This window comes from Actinia tenebrosa, unplaced genomic scaffold, assembly GCF_029948245.1.
Source record: "Actinia tenebrosa isolate PJP-AT-01 unplaced genomic scaffold, QUT_ActTen_1.0 PGA_scaffold0__85_contigs__length_37466705, whole genome shotgun sequence".
In the NCBI taxonomy this organism is placed as follows: Eukaryota; Metazoa; Cnidaria; class Anthozoa; order Actiniaria; family Actiniidae; genus Actinia; species Actinia tenebrosa.
In genome coordinates, this window is record NW_028292569.1 from 7,268,963 (window position 1) to 7,288,876 (window position 19,914).

Consider the following 19,914-nt stretch of genomic DNA (forward strand, 5'->3'; position numbering starts at 1 on the left):
TTACTCGACTCTGATTGGTCGAGAGGAGTACAATTATAGCGTTAATTGTACTCCGTAGGAGTACCGAATTAAGTCGCTATGGCAACACGGCCAAAACAATGTCAAAACAATTATTTTCTATCATTTTGTACTTAAAAAGCATAAATGAAATTTTAAAGCCGTAAGAACTAATCTTTTTTATGCGTTTCAGTTGCACGATGGACTGGAAATCGGCCGCCAAATAGACAAAGATGAACGGCGTCGCTTCGCATTTTTTACTGAAATTTTGTTGAGTGAACTATAAACAAAAAAATCGCACGATCTTCTCGTACAATTTGGAATTAATAGACACTCGTAATGTTTTGAAAGTTGTTTAATTGCACTCGCCTAAAGGCTCGTGCAATTACAAGAACTTTCAAAACATTACTCGTGTCTATTAATTTCCAAATTGTACGAGAAGATCGTGCGATTTCCTATACAAATGTGTAACTGTGTAACTGTGTAACTGTGTAACTGTGTAACTGTGTAACTGTGTAACTGTGTAACTGTGTAACTGTGTAACTGTGTAACTGTGTAACTGTGTAACTGTGTAACTGTGTAACTGTGTAACTGTGTAACTGTGTAACTGTGTAACTGTGTAACTGTGTAACTGTGTAACTGTGTAACTGTGTAACTGTGTAACTGTGTAACTGTGTAACTGTGTAAATGTGTAAATGTGTAAATGCGTAAATGTCTTTTTTCGGTGGACAACGTTAATGACATTGATTGTATATATTTATCAACTTTGGTGGATTTTTACTATTTAATGTGATTCCTAAGAATTCTTACCGATGACGTTATTTTAACATGTGAAGATATCACTTTTTAATACTAGCGAAAATTAGATAATTCATCGATAATTATATATTTAATTATATCATCACTCTTTAGTATAAATACACAGGTGATAATAGAAAATCTCGCGCGCTGATTGGTCAAGAAACTCACACTATCACACGATAATCACCTCGAGTAAAAATCCAAAAATTTTTTTGTTGTTGTTGAAAGAATCACCTGTGTATTTACATTAAAACAATTATTCGCCGAAGGCGAAGTGCTTATTGGGGAATATTTACCTCGCCGCTCGAAGACTCGCGTCTCGGTAAATATTCCCCTATAATCACTTCGCCTTCGGCGAATAATTGTTAAATAATCCCATATAAGCAACTATTGTATGATTTTCAAATTCTCTTTCCTGTCCAAATCAAAGATTAATTTGGATCGTTTCCATTCGCATTCTTTTGAGGGAAAACTAAACTATGACTTATGGAATCAGTCTAGTAAAGTTTGGGATGATATAATTAATCTGCAATAGGACTACATGTCTGTTAGCCCGCGTCACATCCGAAAATTCCGGATGTGACGCAGGCTACATTTCTGTCCAATTTGGAGGTAATTGAATTCAAAAAATTCCTCTGACTGCCAAACTACATTGAGTACTCACCCCACGATCTGTCAGTCATGTTCACGACAGAGTAAACAGTTAGCAGCAAGTACCCGGATGGTAGACACAACAGGTACCATATACCATTCAACAAACATAAAGCCTCTTTTGGATGCAACATGGCCGCAATAAGGAATATCGCAACCAAGCCACCGAGATAGAGGGTACTTATTCCTGCCGGTAATTGCATATGGAGTGGGACGTTTGAAGTGTTATTGGCTTCGCGTAATTTTTCTCTTTCGGTGATTTCATCATTGATTTGTACTGCGAGACCGATCGTGACGATAATCATGATGACCGCGAAGATGAAAGTTAGAAATTTGGCAACGGTGATTTGAGTAGCTGAAAAAAATTAAAGCAAAAGGTAAAACGATAAGTAAGCAAAAGGAACAAAAAGAAAGGGAGGAAGGAAGGAAGGAGGGAAGGAGGGAAGGAAGCAGGAAAGCAAGTAAACAAGGAAGCAAGGAAACAAGGAAGCAAGGAAACAAGGAAGCAAGGAAGCAAGGAGGCAAGGAAGCAAGGAGGCAAGGAGGCAAGGAGGCAAGGAGGCAAGGAGGCAAGGAGGCAAGGAGGCAAGGAGGCAAGGAGGCAAGGAGGCAAGGAGGCAAGGAGGCAAGGAGGCAAGGAGGCAAGGAGGCAAGGAGGCAAGGAAGCAAGGAGGCAAGGAGGCAAGGAGGCAAGGAGGCAAGGAGGCAAGGAGGCAAGCACTATTTGTTTTGACATGAATAAAAACCAATAACCTACATTGTGGGAAAAAGAAGCAGATAAGACCATAACCAATGGTTGTCACGGACATCAAAACAGCTGCAGTAATTTCATCCATCTTCATATTTACCAACCCGCCAACGATGAATAAGATGACAATTGAAGGCCTAATAAAGAGTGAGTGAGTGAGTGAGTGATACTTTATTTATACTCGAAAAAAAATTCTATCAATATAAAAATTGCTTTACAAGAATGTCGAGTTAAATAAGAATACAATTTAGACAGCTAAAAAAGCTTATGAGAGTCCAACAGAAGAAAGCTTTCTTTTAAATTCCCTTATACTTCTAGCTGACTTAATATCTGAAGGCAAAGAGTTCCATGCTTTTGCACCTTCATAGGAGAACGCACGTTTGAGGTACTCAGTGTTTGGTTTCGATAATTTTAAACACTTTTCTCCCTTCCGCAAATTATATTTTGTAGTTTGATACTCAAAGCGGTCTCTTAAACTTTGAGGTGCAAGAGCATTCAAAGTCTTGTACATTATTGTGGCTTTATGTTTCTTCCGCCTGTTTTGAAGATTTTCCCATCCTAGAGACATTAAAATGTCGCGCGACCTAGTTTCATAATTACTCTTAGTTATAATTCGGCCTGCGCGATTTTGCATTTTTTGGAGTCTGTCAGCTGATGTTTTTGGTAAATTATCCCAAACCACATCGCAGTAGTCAAACCAAGGAGTTATCAGCGAATTATATATTGCAATCGCCGTCTCCTGGGGGACGTAATCACGAACCTGTCTAAGGCCAGCCAGGCCTGATGAAACTTTTTTACATATATGATCGACATGGTCAGCCCAGGACAGGCGTTGGTCGATTACAACTCCCAGTGTTTTGGCTGTTTGGACACGTGCGATTTGTTTACCTTCAAGGTAAACATGTGGTTTGGAACTTATTTGACGTAATTTGTCGTCAGACCCAATAAACATATATTCAGTCTTTGTTGAATTAAGGCTTAATCTATTTGCCATCAACCAGTTGGATATGCTAATAATATCAGAATTGATCTGCTCAGATAAAGATTTTACGGAAGTATTACAAGCCGTGAGGCTTGTGTCGTCCGCGTACATTCTTGTACTTGAAAAATGTACACTATTTGGTAAATCATTAATATACAATATGAATAATAATGGACCTAGGATTGACCCTTGGGGAATTCCACAAAGGGTTTGTTTTATAGTAGATAATGTATTATTCACGTTGCATCTCTGTCTTCGCTCAGTTAAATAGGATTTAAACCACTTCAATGAATTTTCTGCAATGCCGTAATTAGCTAATTTATGGAGAAGGATAGAGTGATTAAAAAAAGATAGAGAGAGAGAGAGAGAGAGAGAGAGAGAGAGAGAGAGAGAGAGAGAGAGAGAGAGAAAAGTTACTATTTCCTCGAAAAGTTCGGAAATTATTTTCCCCCTCTGGTAGACGCGGTTATGTTGTACCGGAAGTCTATATTTCCCGCCGTTTTTCCCCCTGGTAGACGCGTGTAAGATTTACCGGATGTCCACATGTCCTGCTTTTCTTCTGGTAGATGCGTGTTGTATTTACCGGAAGTTCACGTCCCCCTTTTTTTCTGGTAGACGCGAGTACCATTTCCCGCTTTTTTTGTTAATCGCAGTGCACCATTAACCGGAAGTCTACATGCACCTCGTGGTCACTACTTTGAGTCCGACCCTCGTTAACAATATCATTAATCTAGCGTCCGACATTTGAGTCCATTCTGTTTTGTCATAACCAAGCAATCATTACGTAGTCAATTAGTAGCTGTTATGCTATTTTGCTACACCGTGCTGAAGACATCCAAGGAGGTCGAAACAGCTTTGCACGGTAGCATTTTGACTTTCAGTTTGGACTTTATTATGTCGAGGTCGTGCCAAGTATTTAACGTAGTATCAAAATAAATAAATAGATAAATCACTTTTTATTTAAGTGTCTAGTCGTTCCAGCGCTTTCGCACTAATTGGGGACACTTTTCACTCACACGCACTACCACTACATTCAATATTCTATGCACACAACGCTCAACTCACATGTTGATTTTTATGGAGGGAGGAAACCGGAGAACCCGGAGAAAACCCTCGTAGCATAGGAGAGAACAACACATCAAACAAACTCAATTCACATGTGGCGACCGCAGGGCTCGAACCAGCGACCCGACCCGTTGGACTCACAGCGGTGAAAGACGACGCGTTAGCCGCGAACCGACCTCATGCTACCCATGCTCACCCATGCTACCTATGGTTATAGCCTTGGTTATAATTTGTTTCTAATCTTTTGGCATGGTCTTATTTTACTTACCCAATCAGGGTAGCACAAAGAAGAACCACTTGATATATTATGAAGGGAAAAGAGATGTTTTCATTATTTTTTAAGACAGTTCGCCACTCGCTGACCAGCAGACCAAGATTTGCCAAAGTGGAAGGCATCCAGCGCCGACGCTGTTTGTAAAATTCCTCAAACTCCATCGGACAGTAGGTCTGGTCTTCTGCGGCTGCGCAGTATGCTAGTCGCCAGCCTGCCTGAACCATCAGTGTGCACATCCAGCGGTCTTCACCTAAAAAAAAAAGTTATTTTACTGTGTTATTGACTTAAAAGATGATGCAATGAGATTGATAAGTGGATGGGTGGATGGGTGGATGGGTGGATGGATGGATGAATTGATGGGTGGATGGGTGGATGGGTGGATGGGGATGGGTGGATGGGTGGATGGGTGGATGGGTGGATGGGTGGATGGGTGGATGGGTGGATGGGTGGATGGGTGGATGGGTGGATGGGTGGATGGGTGGATGGGTGGATGGGTGGATGGGCGAAAGAGTCTCTACCTACCCATGTCCTTGGTTAAGAATTCGAAAGCCTCGCTAACAGTGGTTGAATATGTTGGAAGAATATCTCGAACAGCCTGACATCGATAAAGACTGAAACATCCAGGACAGCAAAGAACTGAGCCAAAGACGTGATTGGCTACCTAATAAAACGAGGCAGTGAAGATTTAAAACAAGTTATATAGCATATTTCGTATTGTCATACACAACCTATGTAACTGGAAATCAAATAGCTGAATGGAAAGATGGGTGGACGTATGGATGAGTTGTAGGGCAAGATTGATAGGATCGAGTGAGCAGGGAAGGAAGGGTGGGAGTAAGGAAGGAAGGAAGGGAGGGAGGGAGGAACCAAGAAAATTGCACAGTGTAACAGTGTAATTTACAACTTGCAACGCTACATTTTCAAGCATTGCGAGACAAGTCACTGAGAAAATTATACAGTGTGACTACTACCTTAACAAGAGTGCATTAAAATTACCTTCATAAACCAATGGCCAATGGCATAATCGAATATCTGGTACCACACCATGGGACCATTACCAAGAGGATGGGTACGACCACAAACAGCTCCTATTCCTTCATCCTGTACCATATAATCCAGCAAAGCCTCCATGGATTCGTGCGTAAACTTTACATCTGCATCAGTGGTCAAGATGTACGTCTGGTCGTCAGGAACTGTTAAGATAATCAATGCCATTTGTGATTCATGGTTCCGACTCCTCTTGATTATACTATTGTTTTGTCATTGTCCGAATCCAAATCATAATTTTTTTTAGGCTTAGGAATCATAAGAGAATCAAAAGACAATGACATTGCAACTTAACTTAAATCAATATTTAAACGATTAGGTGATGCATTGCACATGAAAGAAAGTTTGGGACGATATTTTCCCATGTTAGGCTTTGTCAATCCTTTAGTGATAAAAACGTTTTGATTGCATCGTGACGTCCTTCAATTCTCAAAAAAAAAAAAAACGGTTCTCAGGGAAGTAACACATGGTCTGGACTGGAAACTTAACTACATTGTCCAAAAGAAATAACTTGGTAATTACCATTGTAAATGCGTTGTTTGTAGTCCAAGATGTAAGACATATACATCACCTGGCTCCATCTTTTTTTGTTTTTTACCTGTGTCACAAAACAATTCAAAAAATTAGACAAAGAACAGCAGTTAAAATTAAGTTCAAGAGGTCAGTGAAACTCTGTTAGTACTGGCAGTGACATCGGAGGAAAGAAACTCGTCAAAAAATATTTTATGAAAGCAATATAAAAATGCTGCTTACGTCTTAGTATTGAGACTAACTGAAACTCTGGGAATTGCGCCTAAATTCCTAAGCTTGCTTTTCTCGTGCTCTACAATAATAATATAATACAGCTCTTCTCCCTCCCACGCTTCAAAGGAACGAAGCTGTAGTTTTCACAAGAGCCTCGAAGTTCTACCAGAATCAAAGCGCGTTTATATCAAAGAACAGAGACTTGAGCGCGCGCTTTAAATTCTTTGAATTTAGAGGTACCTTCGTGTTGTCCTTGAGGTGAATGGTAACAGGCAGACCTCCAGGAAGGGTCCACCTAAGCTGCATTCCGTAAGGTGTCAAAACTTTAGTCACGTCAGCCAGCTTTACTTTAAGAGTGTATTCCACCACTGATGCCAGCTGTAAAATATAACTATTCATTACCTCAGCCTTGATACACCCGTCAAAGAATATGTGGGACTCCACGTGCCGGCCCGCGTTTCTGAAGTGGTCGTCAATGTCGTGTATTGATGAAAGAAGTTGCTCCATTTCTTGTTGGACCTCGTGGTACATCGTGGTGCATATGAACACGTAGCTGTCACGTGCCAGGCATTTAGAGGCCACGTGCTTGTCGTCTGTCACTTTGTTTCGTCGATTGAGAAGGAGAAATGGTTCAAGGAGTATCCCTTTGGTTTTCGAAGAAAACAAATTAGCGCAAATTTACAAAGATAAGAGATAGGCGGAATTTTAAAGGGAAATTGGTCTTATAGCCGTTTACGGTTTGGGTTTATTTCGTTCAAGGTCCTTGTGATACACGTGGTCTAAATAAGCTAAATAAGATGGCGTCAAAGCAGCTAAATTTCGATCTAAAGAGCATTGGCAACCTATCGTTATGACCTCCAAATTGAGCTGCATTCTGACGTGCTGCGAGGGGTCTATAGTCCTTTAAATGGAGCAATTTGTAGTGAATTTTGAATGGAGGCATTTTACGAGTAAGAATTGATCTCTCTTGGAGGAGCAATCAGCCCAAAAGGGGCATCAAATTTCCCCCCGGGATTCGCTTTACCCTATTTTCTCATGATGTAACCCAAATTAACCCTAACCTAGTAACCAAAAAAACCAATCTAGCCCAAAATCCCCCTTTAAATGTGCATGTGTAGCTACCTACCTGTGTATGATGGGAGCCAAAACAAATGAGACGCTTTCCCCATGATGTAGCCCATATTGGCCCAAACATAGTAACCAGTGGATAAAAACTGCCCCGTTAGCATAAGAACAGCAACGGCTATCATATAATAAAGCTCTTCTCCCTCCTGTGGACCACATCTCAAAGGAATAAAGCTGTGGTTTTCACAAGAGCCTCGAACTTCTATCAGAATCAAAGCCAAAGGTGTTGCCAACGTCAGGGGTAGAGCAAAAGCCGGTCTTTGAGCGTACATGGAACAGGCAAGCCACGCCATGTGATACCCAATGAAAGTCACTAATATCTGAGTTAGAAAGAAGTAGAATGCTGGGTGGTCGGAGGATATTAAATCAAAACCTTCGCCTAATTTATCCAAATCAACTATCCCAAGGCCTTTGCAAAATATCACCGATGCCAAAGGTGTTGTTATGAGTTGTACTAAAGCCATCACAATGGCGGCCTTTTCTCTCGCTGCTTGTTTCCTTGGTGGAGGAGGGGAATCTAGTGTGACGTTTGGGGCAACTGAAACCGCTTCATCATCGTCTTCGAAGTCAAAGTCTTCGAATGATCCATGGTGAGCAGGGGGATCAACAGCAGCAACGGGAGTCACTGGCTTTGTCTGAAGTCTCCGGATCTTTGGGGACCAAGCGATCGATAACAGAGCAATGGTGATAGGGATTGCGAATTTGGCTGTTGTTTCCATCATTTCCTGTGAAAAAAAAAGATATTTATAGTAAATCTAGTATGACACCAAAACTGGGTTGGTTCATTGTTCCTTCTTTACCTCATAAACCTGCAAGGCTTAGATGAGCCCAGAGGTTGTTTCAGGGTTCCATCTTTGAATTAGCCGTGCCCTGACTTAGATCAGCCCAGAGGTTGTTTCAGGGTTCGATCTGTGAATTAGCCATGCCCTGACTTTGATCAACCCAGAGGTTGTTTCAGGATTCAATTTGTGAGTTAGCCATGCCCTGACTTAGATCAGCCCAGAGGTTGTTTCAGGGTTCGATCTGTGAGTTAGCCCTGCCACTGACTTAGATCAGCCCAGAGGTTGTTTCAGGGTTAGATCTGTGAGTTAGCCATGCCCTGACTTAGATCAGCCCAGAGGTTGTTTCAGGTATCACTAAGATTTGAAAGTTGTTTGAAGGTTATGTTGTGTACAAATTTTTCTGGGTCTTACTTGTTGTTCCAAACTTTATTGTATTCTGGGTTAGGGTTTTTGCTTTGCAGGGTATAGTGTTTAGCTTCAAATTCATAATCTTTGGCTATTGTATTTTAGGAAACTGGTGACCCTGTGGCCTTGCAACACCAAGAAAGAGCCCCTTTTCTCACCTTTTTGGTGTAAACAAGTAAAATCAATCCAGTTATTTGCATCCCAGCTGCAATCGTAAATGTGACTATCCTCATCTTGCCCTTCTTGGTTTCCCATCTCTTGGCATATAGAGATATTTGAATAATCGTTGGAATAACGAATAAGCCAGAGATGAACAGTAGAAAGAGACTTGGCTCGATATTTAGTACGGTTAGGACGTAAATACATAGAAAAGAAAGACAAGAAGCTTCGATTATTCCACCAAAGATGATCTGTTATAGAAAAATAAATAAATAAATAAATAAACATTTTCATAATAGCATACGAGAGACTTCAATGTTTACCAATTTTAGACCACCATACTCTAGAGAATACTATTTTTTGTTGCGTTTTTTACATGGCAGCACCATGGTCTTTTATCATTATTAGTTACACTATGACGATATCGAGAGAAACAACCCGCGAATTTACTTTATAGATAGATAGATAAACTTTATTTACCTCCGGCCTAGGTTTTACATGAAGCTTGTTAGGCCTCTAGCATATATTTACTAACTAATTATCCGAGAAAATGAGTTAAAAGAAATAGAGGATATTACATGGGCGCGCTGAGATACGAAATTTATCTTTGAGTGTTGAAAATATTTTCAACACGAGAAGATAAATTTCGTATCTCCAAGCCTCCATGTAATATTCTGTTTATTATATAAATTAATTATCCATAAAATCACTTTAATAAGCTTTTTATTATTATGAAAAGTTTTTATTTGTAAACTAATAGCTTAAATAAACAGATTAAACGATATTTTCACATGTGAAAATAACAGTTTTTCGAAAAGGAGAAATATAGGTATTTTATGGATAATTATACGATAAAAGATAATGATAAATAAAGAAAAAATGATAATATTTATAATCTTAGGACACTGTTACAGAATTATAGAATATAGAGATTTTTATTGTTGCTAGAAATTTATTGTAACTGATTGTATATATACATTTTTTTCCGAACCATTTTAAAGACAATGATTTTATAGGGACATCTATTTAAATATATTGTAGTTAGTTTCCTTTTAGACTGTATAGGTTACGTTGTGCGCCCTATACAGGTCATAGATTTTTTGCATCTATACGTTTTAGTACTGCACATAATAATAATAATAATAATAATAATAATAATAATAATAATAATAATAATAATAATAATAATAATATAATAATAATGATAATAATAATAATAATAATAACAATAGTAGTAATAATAATAATAATGATAATAATAATAGTAATAATAATAATAATGATGATGATGATGATAATAATAATCATAGTAATAATAATAATAATAATAATTTATTACTGATATAGCCCTATTCACAATAGAAGATCAACAGCGCTTTACACAAATAATAAATATGTATATATACAAAATGAAATTAATGTATACGAATAGAATGCTCATATCATGAAAAATACAATAAAAATTATAATTATATCGTAAATACTAATCATAAATATACAAATGTGAAAAAACCTTTATTATTTTTTATATAGTTATTGCATTATTATACATACTTAAACTGAAAATTTAAGATTTAAAGTTTCAAATTTAAAGTTATAGGAATGTGAAGTTAAATAAATAGAGAAAACTGAAAATTTCAAAGTTGTATTAAATCAAAAGCAGATAAGCTCCTCACTGCCTTTTTGATACTTATTTAACTTTCGAAGTAAGAGATATTTGCTATACAATTTGCTTATGAAACAATTTATTTTTAAAACGAAAATTCCGTGTTCCCAAAATATTTGGAGAAGCCGTCAAACAATTTCAGTTGATCAAAGTGACAAGGCTTGTGGAAACTTGTCGAGTGTGTTGCTAAATTTAGCGAAATGATTCAAGCCAATGACCAAAGTCAAATGAAAAGACGTTCCGCATTCCAACAGGCCGTTTGCATAATGGCGTCATTTTACTGCACTACCAAAATACTTTTCTAATTTTCTTCCTTTTCAAATTTGTATTCCATTATAAGAATAGTAAGGAAATAGCTGCTAATTTAACTATTCAAAACTGTGTTCAATGGATTTTGTATAGTGGTAGTAGATGACGCCATTATGAAAGTGCCCAATAACGCAGCGCACTGATTCTGAAAATAGCTTAAAGATTCGGACAAACATTGCATTCTGTTTAACCGCTACGAGGATTATACGAACCGATTTTATTATTTTTACTTAAAGTTACAATAATAACCCATGTACTTAGATCAACTGCGATCGGCTGTGAAAATTATCTGCTGAAAGTAAACTTGTAAATTTGTTTGTCCGAATTTCGCCTTTGTCTTCTGTCTTCGTCTTTATGACGTCACGGTTGCGCTGCGCTATTGGTATTTCCTTTACGTAATTCACTCATATTGATTACGTAAAAGAATGTTTTGATGAGGAAAACGTTTCAACTGAAAGGAACTATACCGTATAACTGAATATTTAATGATTTTTCTTTTTGGAACACACTGACTTTAACATCTTGTCACAGTTAAATATATGGACTACAAGATATTTTGAAGAAATAAAAAACGCGCACGTGCTGTGTGTAGTTATGAAGCACGCGGGGGTTGGCAGAACACGAGAGAAGTATTAAGAGAAGCATAACGCGTAGCGGAGTGCTTCTTGACACTTCTCGAGTGTTTTGCCATCCCTAAGTGCTTTATAACTCCACACAGCACAGCAGACATGTTTTTTATTTTCTTTTATAAAAAACAAATGACAATAACCGTTATTTTAGATAGGAATGCTGTGTGCTCTCATAAAGCACGCGCTCCCAACCAATCAGAATTCGAGATTTAAAACAGTTATTTTATAAAAAAGCTATACAAATAATTATAGCTCAGAGTAATAATTAGAATATTCATACCTCTCAGCTCGTTAATTAGGTCATATATAGGCAACGGGTATAATGTTTTAAATGTTCCAATTTAATCAAATAAGATTATTATAATTTGTGTACAAATATAACTTGATTGATCAGAAAATGAATATAACATAAACATGAGAAGATCTGATATGTCTATCTATATATTTAGCATATTTCTTAATTATATTGTATTAAAAATATTTGAGATTTAACGCGCGCGCTGATTGGCTGGCTACCGTGTTTATATCAGGAATTATAAAATATTGAGATATAACGCGCGCACTGATTGGCTGACTACAGTGTTTATATCAGGACAGAGACACTCAAAATCATTCAAAAATATTTTGAAAAGGCATTATAAAACTGCTGCTCATGTCTCTGTGCTGTGATATAAACACTCTGCAAGCTGTAGAGCACTTGAGGAGCAAGAGAAACACAGCTACAGCTCCCAGCGTGTTTATATTACTGTACAGAGACATGAGTTTTATATCCCTTAATTATAGTTCGTTATTATCATAGGATCGCCTGAAACAACCTCTGGGCTGATCAGATCAGATCACAGCTATCTCATTCAATCTGTCACGCCCGTGCCCTGACTTAGATCAGCGCAAAGGTTGTTTCAGAGTATCGATAAAAAATGAAGGTTTTTAAGATTATTTATTATTATTATTGATTAAGATACCAATAGCTGAACCATGGTTTATCTAAATGACATTGAATATTGTTGGTCCGTTGAAGTCACTCACGCAACAGGACAAATATGAATCTAGACTCTTATGGAAGATAACGTGTGTAAAGGCTCGTCGCTCGTTTTCAAAATAACATGTCTACGCTTAAGGATAATGTTTTTCGGATTTCCAAAGGCTGTCTGACCTTCTGCTCCAGACTTTTAGTAAAAGAAGGTTAAAATTCCATCCCACTGAACAAAGAAAGTCAACGCTTTCTGCTACATCTCAATGAAACCACAACACCGTGAAAGTACGTGAGCTGATTTTCGCACGAATACTTCTAGAAACTTGTTGATCATGAAAATATACTCCAATTTCAAAAAAGCGTTGACGGGGCGAGATCTGTATATATTTTATATTTTCTGACCAAAATATGAAAAATTGATTTTCTAACCGGAAGGTCATTTTTACATTTTTCGTATTCTAATCTAAAAGTAGACTACGTTAATCGGCTATGTATATTACTATTTAGGTTGCACACCTTCCGTGATTATTCTCTATCAATTCCTATAGTAAGTTCTCTCTTATTACTCTCCTTTGTTTAATCCCAACACAGTTAATTAGAAACTTAACACACGATATTTCAATAACATTAAATAGTATCGCGATTCACTTAATAGTCTCTTATATTTTTGATGAGACGACAATTTGTGGTATTGTCGTTTCAAAATTAAGGTTTCTGATTGGCTAACGATCGACGAAGACGAAAGCTTGAGCGCGCGCGCGTCAAATTTTTACGCTTGTTGCTTGCGTCATAGTGATCGCTCGTAAGGAGAATTTCGCTTTTAATCAACGAAAATCGGTCAGTTTTTTTCCCTTTTTTGTGTGATAAATTCTTTAGAATCGCGATACAAAACTAATTACGATTTTGAGACGACAATACCACGAAATATTGACGGCGTTGGAAGAAAATATATTTTCTCCCAAGAAGCCGTCAATATTTCGTGTTATTGTCGTCTCAAAATCGTAATTACTCTATATAATACCGAACACCTTTAACAAATCTGGCTATTAACTAAGATATCTTTGAATCGAAATCTAATACCCCATTCACACCTAAACGTGTTTAGTTAAACTATGTTTTCATTAGGAAAAAAATTGAGAAACTAGAAACCTACAATATAATGAAACTTTCTAAAATATTGTCAGAGCAAGACAAAGGATAGTTTACATGCATTATTTCACCAAATATTGTGCAGTGTTCGTAGATAGCTAGCTAGTTTTTAAAACCTGTTTAGTTAAACCACTTTAAAACATGTTTAAGCCTTGGTGTGAATGGGGTATAAAACTTAAATAACCTTTTATATGAAATGAAAAATTAATTTCAATCAAGAAAAATTCTCATTTTTTTGTGTGTGTTCTTTTGTGTTGTGACAGTTTTTATCTAGATTTGAAAGTTGTGTTAATCTTTCTTCTCAAATAGAAAGTCATATTTGTTATAGTTTATCCTATTTACCCAATATTGGTATTTCTTGTCTGTATTATTTATGACTTCCTTTGAAAAATGGCTTCTTAATTTAATGCCAAATCATGCCGAGATGTCAAAATGATTTCAAAACGAAATCATGAATTCTTCTGAATATATTATTTCTGATTCCAGATGAACGATTTTTCCGCTTTCGTGGTGGATTTGCTTAAACACATATGACATTATTTTACTTTGCAAGCTTATTTGGTTTATATTTATATCAGTTATTAAGGTTATTAAATTCTTAATATTATATTAATTATGTATAATATTATTATTATTATTAAAGTCACCTGTTGTGAGGGTCGAGAAAAGTGAGTTGATAACTTCAGAAAGATTTACTGATAAAGATTGGCATTATGCTACGAGAATGGACTTAATCAATAGAGCCAACTCAAGCAGAAAGCTTTAACATTTCATAACACATGCCTATAGGATCTCTTCGTCAAAGTGCCTAAAAACGAGTAATTAGCATCAAGTCCGTGCTTGTTACACCCTATAGCATTTGAAATAAAGATTTTTTTCCCTTCGTTCGTTTGCTTTTGTGTGTAAATGCTTATTTGTGTGTGTCTTCAATTTCAAATGAAGTAGTCAATTGTAAATTACCTATTTGTAGTGCGATTTACGATTATAAATGTAAAACAAAATATGAAATGAAGTTTCCATTATTACTATTATTATTATTATTATCATTATTATTATTATTATTATTATTATTATTATTATTATTATTATTTATTATATTTGAAAAGTTTCTACTTACCCATAAAATCGCACTTTTCCTTGGCCACTTTTGACTCTTCTTTTTTCCCCATATACCATAAAACAAAGAGATTGCTTGCGGGATCATCAAAATGATTACCAGCATTATCACAATCGATTCTTTACTGGAATATTTCGATCGATCCTTGCCATCGGCTTGATGTGCTTTGAATAATGTGTTATTGTCCTTAAGAAGGCTGTATTCATTTCCAATTACGAGTAGACAAATTTTGTTCGCCGTTACACAGAATAAGACCAAAAGCGCTGTTAGTATGACTGCGATGTATTTGGTGGTTATAACGTATACGTTGGTACAGAATTCGTCTTCCTCTTTTGCCTCCCTTTCTTGATTTGCTCTATTCTCTACCGTTAATCTGTAGTTTGATAAGTTAGAGTTATAGGTTTCCCTTGAGATAGATGTATCCGCTATTGATGGGGACGAAGGAAATCCACCTTGGCTAAACCCCATAGGTAAACTCCCGTTAGAGAAAGATGGCGAGTGTTTAAATGGAGGCTCATTTGGGCTCTCGCCACCGGAGCTTTGTCTACCAAAGTTGTCAAAGGATGCAGGTCTGTTTTGGTTTTCATTGGGGTAGCGATATATTTGTTCATAAGAAGGCCTTCTTTCGCCGGGCAAGGATTCCTGTCCGTCGGGTGATGATGGTCGAGTTCCCGGTTGAACCATGATGGACGGTAAACCATCTAAATGGTCATTCAAAGGCCCTCTGTCGTCAGGCAAGTTTTCTTGTTCGTTGGGAGATGGTGGTTGAGTTCCCGGCTGGACCATGATATGTGGCAGATCAACTAAATTGTTACCCAAAGGCCTTCCATCATCGGGCAAGGATTCTTGTTCGTTTGGTGATGATGGTTGAGATCCTTGTTGAGGCAGTAAACTATTTAAAGCGTCCCTTATATTGTCGTAGGCATTGTCCGACTTTTGTGAATCCATTGAATTCTGCTTGTCATGTTTAGGACTTTTGGGTCTAGATACCTGTTTGGCTCCTGCATCGCTTAGGTCTTCTCTGGAGCCTCTTCTAGAGGTTGGTACGGGTGGCTTTGGCAGAATTGTTTTCGGTCTTGGGGATCTTGGCGGAGTTATAGGCTTTGGCGCGGGCCTCCTTGGTGGAGTAAAATTGGGTCTTTCGCGGTTTTGTTGTACTTGTTCTCCTCGGTCCATGGATAAAGATTTTCTTCTCATAATCCAGTTTTCATGACCTGGTCCTGGAACTCTTATATAATCATCTTTCTTGCTACGGTTATCATTACTTGCATGGGAGCCTTCAGTTAGAGACCTAGCTTGTACATCCAGAGACTCATACTGATCTGCGCCTGACGTCCTTCGTGGATATTGATCAGTCGCGTTTGATAAATAGTTGTCATAAGAATTAGATCTCTTTCTCGTTAGTAAAGGGCTGTTAGGTATCTTATTCGGATTACATACCTCGTAGGGATGGTGTGAAATGACGGGGTAGCTTGGACGGCGATTGGGGTCGTAGTCTCTCGGTGGTGTTCTCGGAGAAAGGTGGTCATAGTCGGGTGAACGCGATAAGTTTGGTGAACCAGGTCTAGAGTAACCAGTACCTGAGTCTCTGGAAGCATTTCCTAAGCTGTTTCTAGGATTATTCTTTCGGGCATAGTTGTACAACTGTTCTATAGGCTCGTAAATTCTTGAAGAATCTTGGATTTTGCCAATCTCTTCTAACGACCGTGATCGTTTAGTTTTTATAGGTTCATGAAAGTTTTCAGAACTCTTTGGCCTTGGAACGTTTCTCTTTGCTGATACATAGGAACGGCTCCCCCCCTTTCCTTCAAACTGACTGACTTCTTGGTCAGATAATCCTTCCGACTCGAAATCCCGGTCATTTTGAAAATAACGTGACGCCAAATTGCTATCAGTTCCTTGCCTCCAAAACTCAGTTACATCAGGATTCGAAGCCGAACGATTACGTCTTGCGAATTTTGGGGAATCACTGCTCAAACATCGCTGAGGAGAAACATTCTTTGTCCTAAGGTTCCTTGCATTTTCAACATATAATCTTCGTTGGGCTTCTTCTCTTTCAAATCTTTGTCGAGGTCTTGATCGATGTTGATTCATTTTGGATTCAGATATTGTCTGCCGGTCACTGCATATTACGTCTATTAACTAAAAACAGAGTAATATCAGGTTATAAAATTTAACGCGTTGATAACTCCAATGACGTCATACGAACACGAAAACATGCAAACAATCTGATGTGAATGTAAAGTTGAACAAAGCAGTTGGAAACAAGTCTTAAACGACAAAATCATTTACAGGAAAATATAGATATAGTACGATAACGATTTGAAATTTTTGAGGGATGAAAGTTTCAAAGCTTTGCTAATTGTAAGCATTGCATAATATGCTAATGTTTTCTTTTTACTCATCACTGGCTTGAATGAACATCGTCGTTTGACACGAAACGAAAATATTCATTTCGCGTCAACAAAATATAATCAAACCCCCCATCGATAAGGACAATCAATGGAACAAACAATAACAGGTTGTCGTTCGACCAGGTTGATTAATTGTAAATGCATAACACTGGATCAAAAACGAGTGCCCGCAATAGCAAGGGGTCGTGCCCGTATTAGGCAGGTCATTGTAGTAATAGTAACTACAATCCACTGGGACAAAAACAAGTGTTCGCAATAGCAAGGGGTCGTGTCCGTATTAGGCAGGTCATTGTAGTAATAGTAACTACAATCCACTGGGACAAAAACAAATGTCCGCAATAGCAAGGGGTCGTGCCCGTATTAGGCAGGTCATTGTAGTAATAGTACTTAGAGCTGATCAACTGGGCCAAAATCAAGTGTGCCTTATAAACAAGTTAAATGGCAGAAAAAGTTCATGAACTATCTGGAGAATCCTGGCCGGGTTTTCATTAAGTTCTTAGTTAATAGGAAAAGATACTAAACTAATCCTGCTACGGTCTTCATTAAGTTTTAAAATAATCATCATAATAGGAAATGTTTCAGCTGGATAATTTTGCTCGATTACAACACCATTCTTCAAAGTTGGACCCACCGGTGTTTCACAGGAAACACGTAAACATTCCTTCCCGCACGAAAGCCTGCAGCCAAATGAACACGAAAGTCCAGCGACACTTTGCCCTGAAATTATGACTCAGTGCGTTTTGTTGACGAAATTGTTTTAGCCGAGACTTCAAAAGATTTTGTAATCATAGTAAGTTGTTTTCGTTAGGTATAAATCCCTAATTTGAATTATCTATTTTACGTACGCCAAAACGACAAATAAATATTCAGCGGAAACTAGTTTCGTTTAACTTAAATTCAACCTCTTCAGATCATACTGTATGATAATCCGTTAGGAAAAGTTACAATCACGCGAACAACACTAAGGGGGGCTCAAGCTCTAATCAAATTAATTGAATGTTGAATGTTGAATGTTGACGCAAATGTGAAATCATATATACGTATGTAGCAAGAGTGATTTTCATACAGAACTACGTCATTATCTGGTGAACGGAAGCTTGCAGTTTACAGCCGAAAAATGCAGATGTTGGCGGTTTCAGTTGGATAATTTTGCTCGATTACAACATCAATGTAATGTGTAATTTGTAAAGCGCCATTGGACAAAAATAGAAATGGCGCTATATGAGAATAAAGTTATTATTATCATCATCGTCATCATCATCATCATCATCATCATCATCATACGAAAATTTACTGGGGTAGTAAAATATCCTGTATAAAACATACTTATCTTACTCAGGGTTTATAGAGTTCAAACAATTAATCCGTGAAACACTAATTACTAAATAGTACAAAATAGTGCTAATTAAACAATAGAAAGCAATGGAATTTGCATGAAATTGTGCTAGTAGTGTTACTAAAGTTTCACGGTTATATTGTTTGCACTCTAGAAAGGTTATTGCAAATTTGTTTTCTCCTTGTAATCAGTGTTTTTTGATTTAAAAATGATGACAAATAAACCCAAATGCCTACTATGACATCACACTCATTAGCATACTGGAAGTATAAACCTTGATATCTCCAAGATGCATCACTCAAATCATATAAAAATATTTTACTATTTAACTTTTAACTTCATGTAGAATCAATGCTGAAAACATTGAGTTAGGGGTCATAGGCACTTTAATGAAAACCGATGTTTCAAGTAAACATTCCTTCCTGCACGAAAGCCTACAGCCCGCACAAATGAACACGAAAGTCCAGTGAAACTTTGCAATCCTCTACAGATGAACACAAACAAGAGACCATCGAGTATTTCTTCTTTTATTCTCTACTTTCACATCCCAATAATGCCTTGCGTCTTTGGGGGGTAGCCAATCAAAAGACTGTCCAAAATTGAAGGGTTTCTTAATTGAATTTATACTATACCTGCTTTTATCTGTACAATACTGATTATCAGTTTATTCCAAGTTATTTTTGCGTGTACAGATCATCAAGAGTTTTGGTCTTACAGAAAATGTATTGACTTACGAAAAAATGTTTAAAATTTACCTTAAACGTCTTCAAGCTTCTATCTTTTTCTGTTTTTTACTTCTTCATTTTATTTTTGGATACTGAACAAGGTATTTTCAACATTGTCTGATCGGCCTTCAGCAAAATAAGTGGGTTTTTACCCTCTGGTTACCCCCCAAAGACGCAAGAGTATTATGGGGATGTGAAAGTAGAGAATGCTTTTATTACCGTACGATGTGTGATATCATCTAATTCCAAATTTTGCAGCTTGATTTAAAATTTGAAATGTTAATATTCAGAAGAAAACACAGCGTTGCCAAGTTTCTGCCAAAAACTTTAAAGGCTATTGCGAGTAGAAATGGAGATTTCGGGAATTAAAGCTTCAAAAATCCCCATATATTTTGGCACCAATAATATTAAAACCGGCACCAAATAGCAAAAAAATGTATTGAGATATTTTCGTATTTAACTACCTATATCTCAGCTGGTTTTCACTCTAACACTACAAGGAAGCAAGGAAGAAGAGGCAAAGCATCACCATGATCTTCTGCGCTTACCCTCTTTTAAGGTGACCACCTACTTTTGGAAATTGATTTAAACTTTTTTTTAAACTTCGATTTTCCGAATTGAAATTTAATGCTGATTCCAAATCTGGAAAGAAAAATAGGGTGTCCCGAGCTTGTTTTCGAGATAATCAGCATTTAATGGAAGCCTACGCACGAGATTTTGGAGTAAAAATTGCGCCAACGGAAGAGATTAGAAAAAAATTAAGATTCATAAGATAATAGTTATTTGCAGACTATATAATTGCACGAATGAAGGCTA

General features: G+C 37.2%; 1 protein-coding gene across 4 annotated transcripts in view; it reads right to left on the bottom strand.

The window, feature by feature from the left end:
- The window catches only part of LOC116308782 (uncharacterized), a 43,625-nt gene that overhangs the window by 9,792 nt on the left and 13,919 nt on the right, over window positions 1–19,914 (bottom strand). For all 4 annotated transcript variants that reach the window (XM_089028158.1, XM_031719288.2, XM_031719273.2 and 1 more), the window contains 10 exons: window positions 14,624–16,765; window positions 8,780–9,031; window positions 7,436–8,159; window positions 6,550–6,953; window positions 6,088–6,163; window positions 5,515–5,711; window positions 5,041–5,179; window positions 4,513–4,768; window positions 2,207–2,334; window positions 1,463–1,804 (listed from right to left, as the gene is read on the bottom strand). In XM_089028158.1, the coding sequence (XP_088884284.1) occupies window positions 1,463–1,804; window positions 2,207–2,334; window positions 4,513–4,768; window positions 5,041–5,179; window positions 5,515–5,711; window positions 6,088–6,163; window positions 6,550–6,953; window positions 7,436–8,159; window positions 8,780–9,031; window positions 14,624–16,717 (4,612 nt within the window). In that variant the 5' untranslated portion in view covers window positions 16,718–16,765. The remainder of the gene's footprint in view (window positions 1–1,462; window positions 1,805–2,206; window positions 2,335–4,512; window positions 4,769–5,040; window positions 5,180–5,514; window positions 5,712–6,087; window positions 6,164–6,549; window positions 6,954–7,435; window positions 8,160–8,779; window positions 9,032–14,623; window positions 16,766–19,914) is intronic.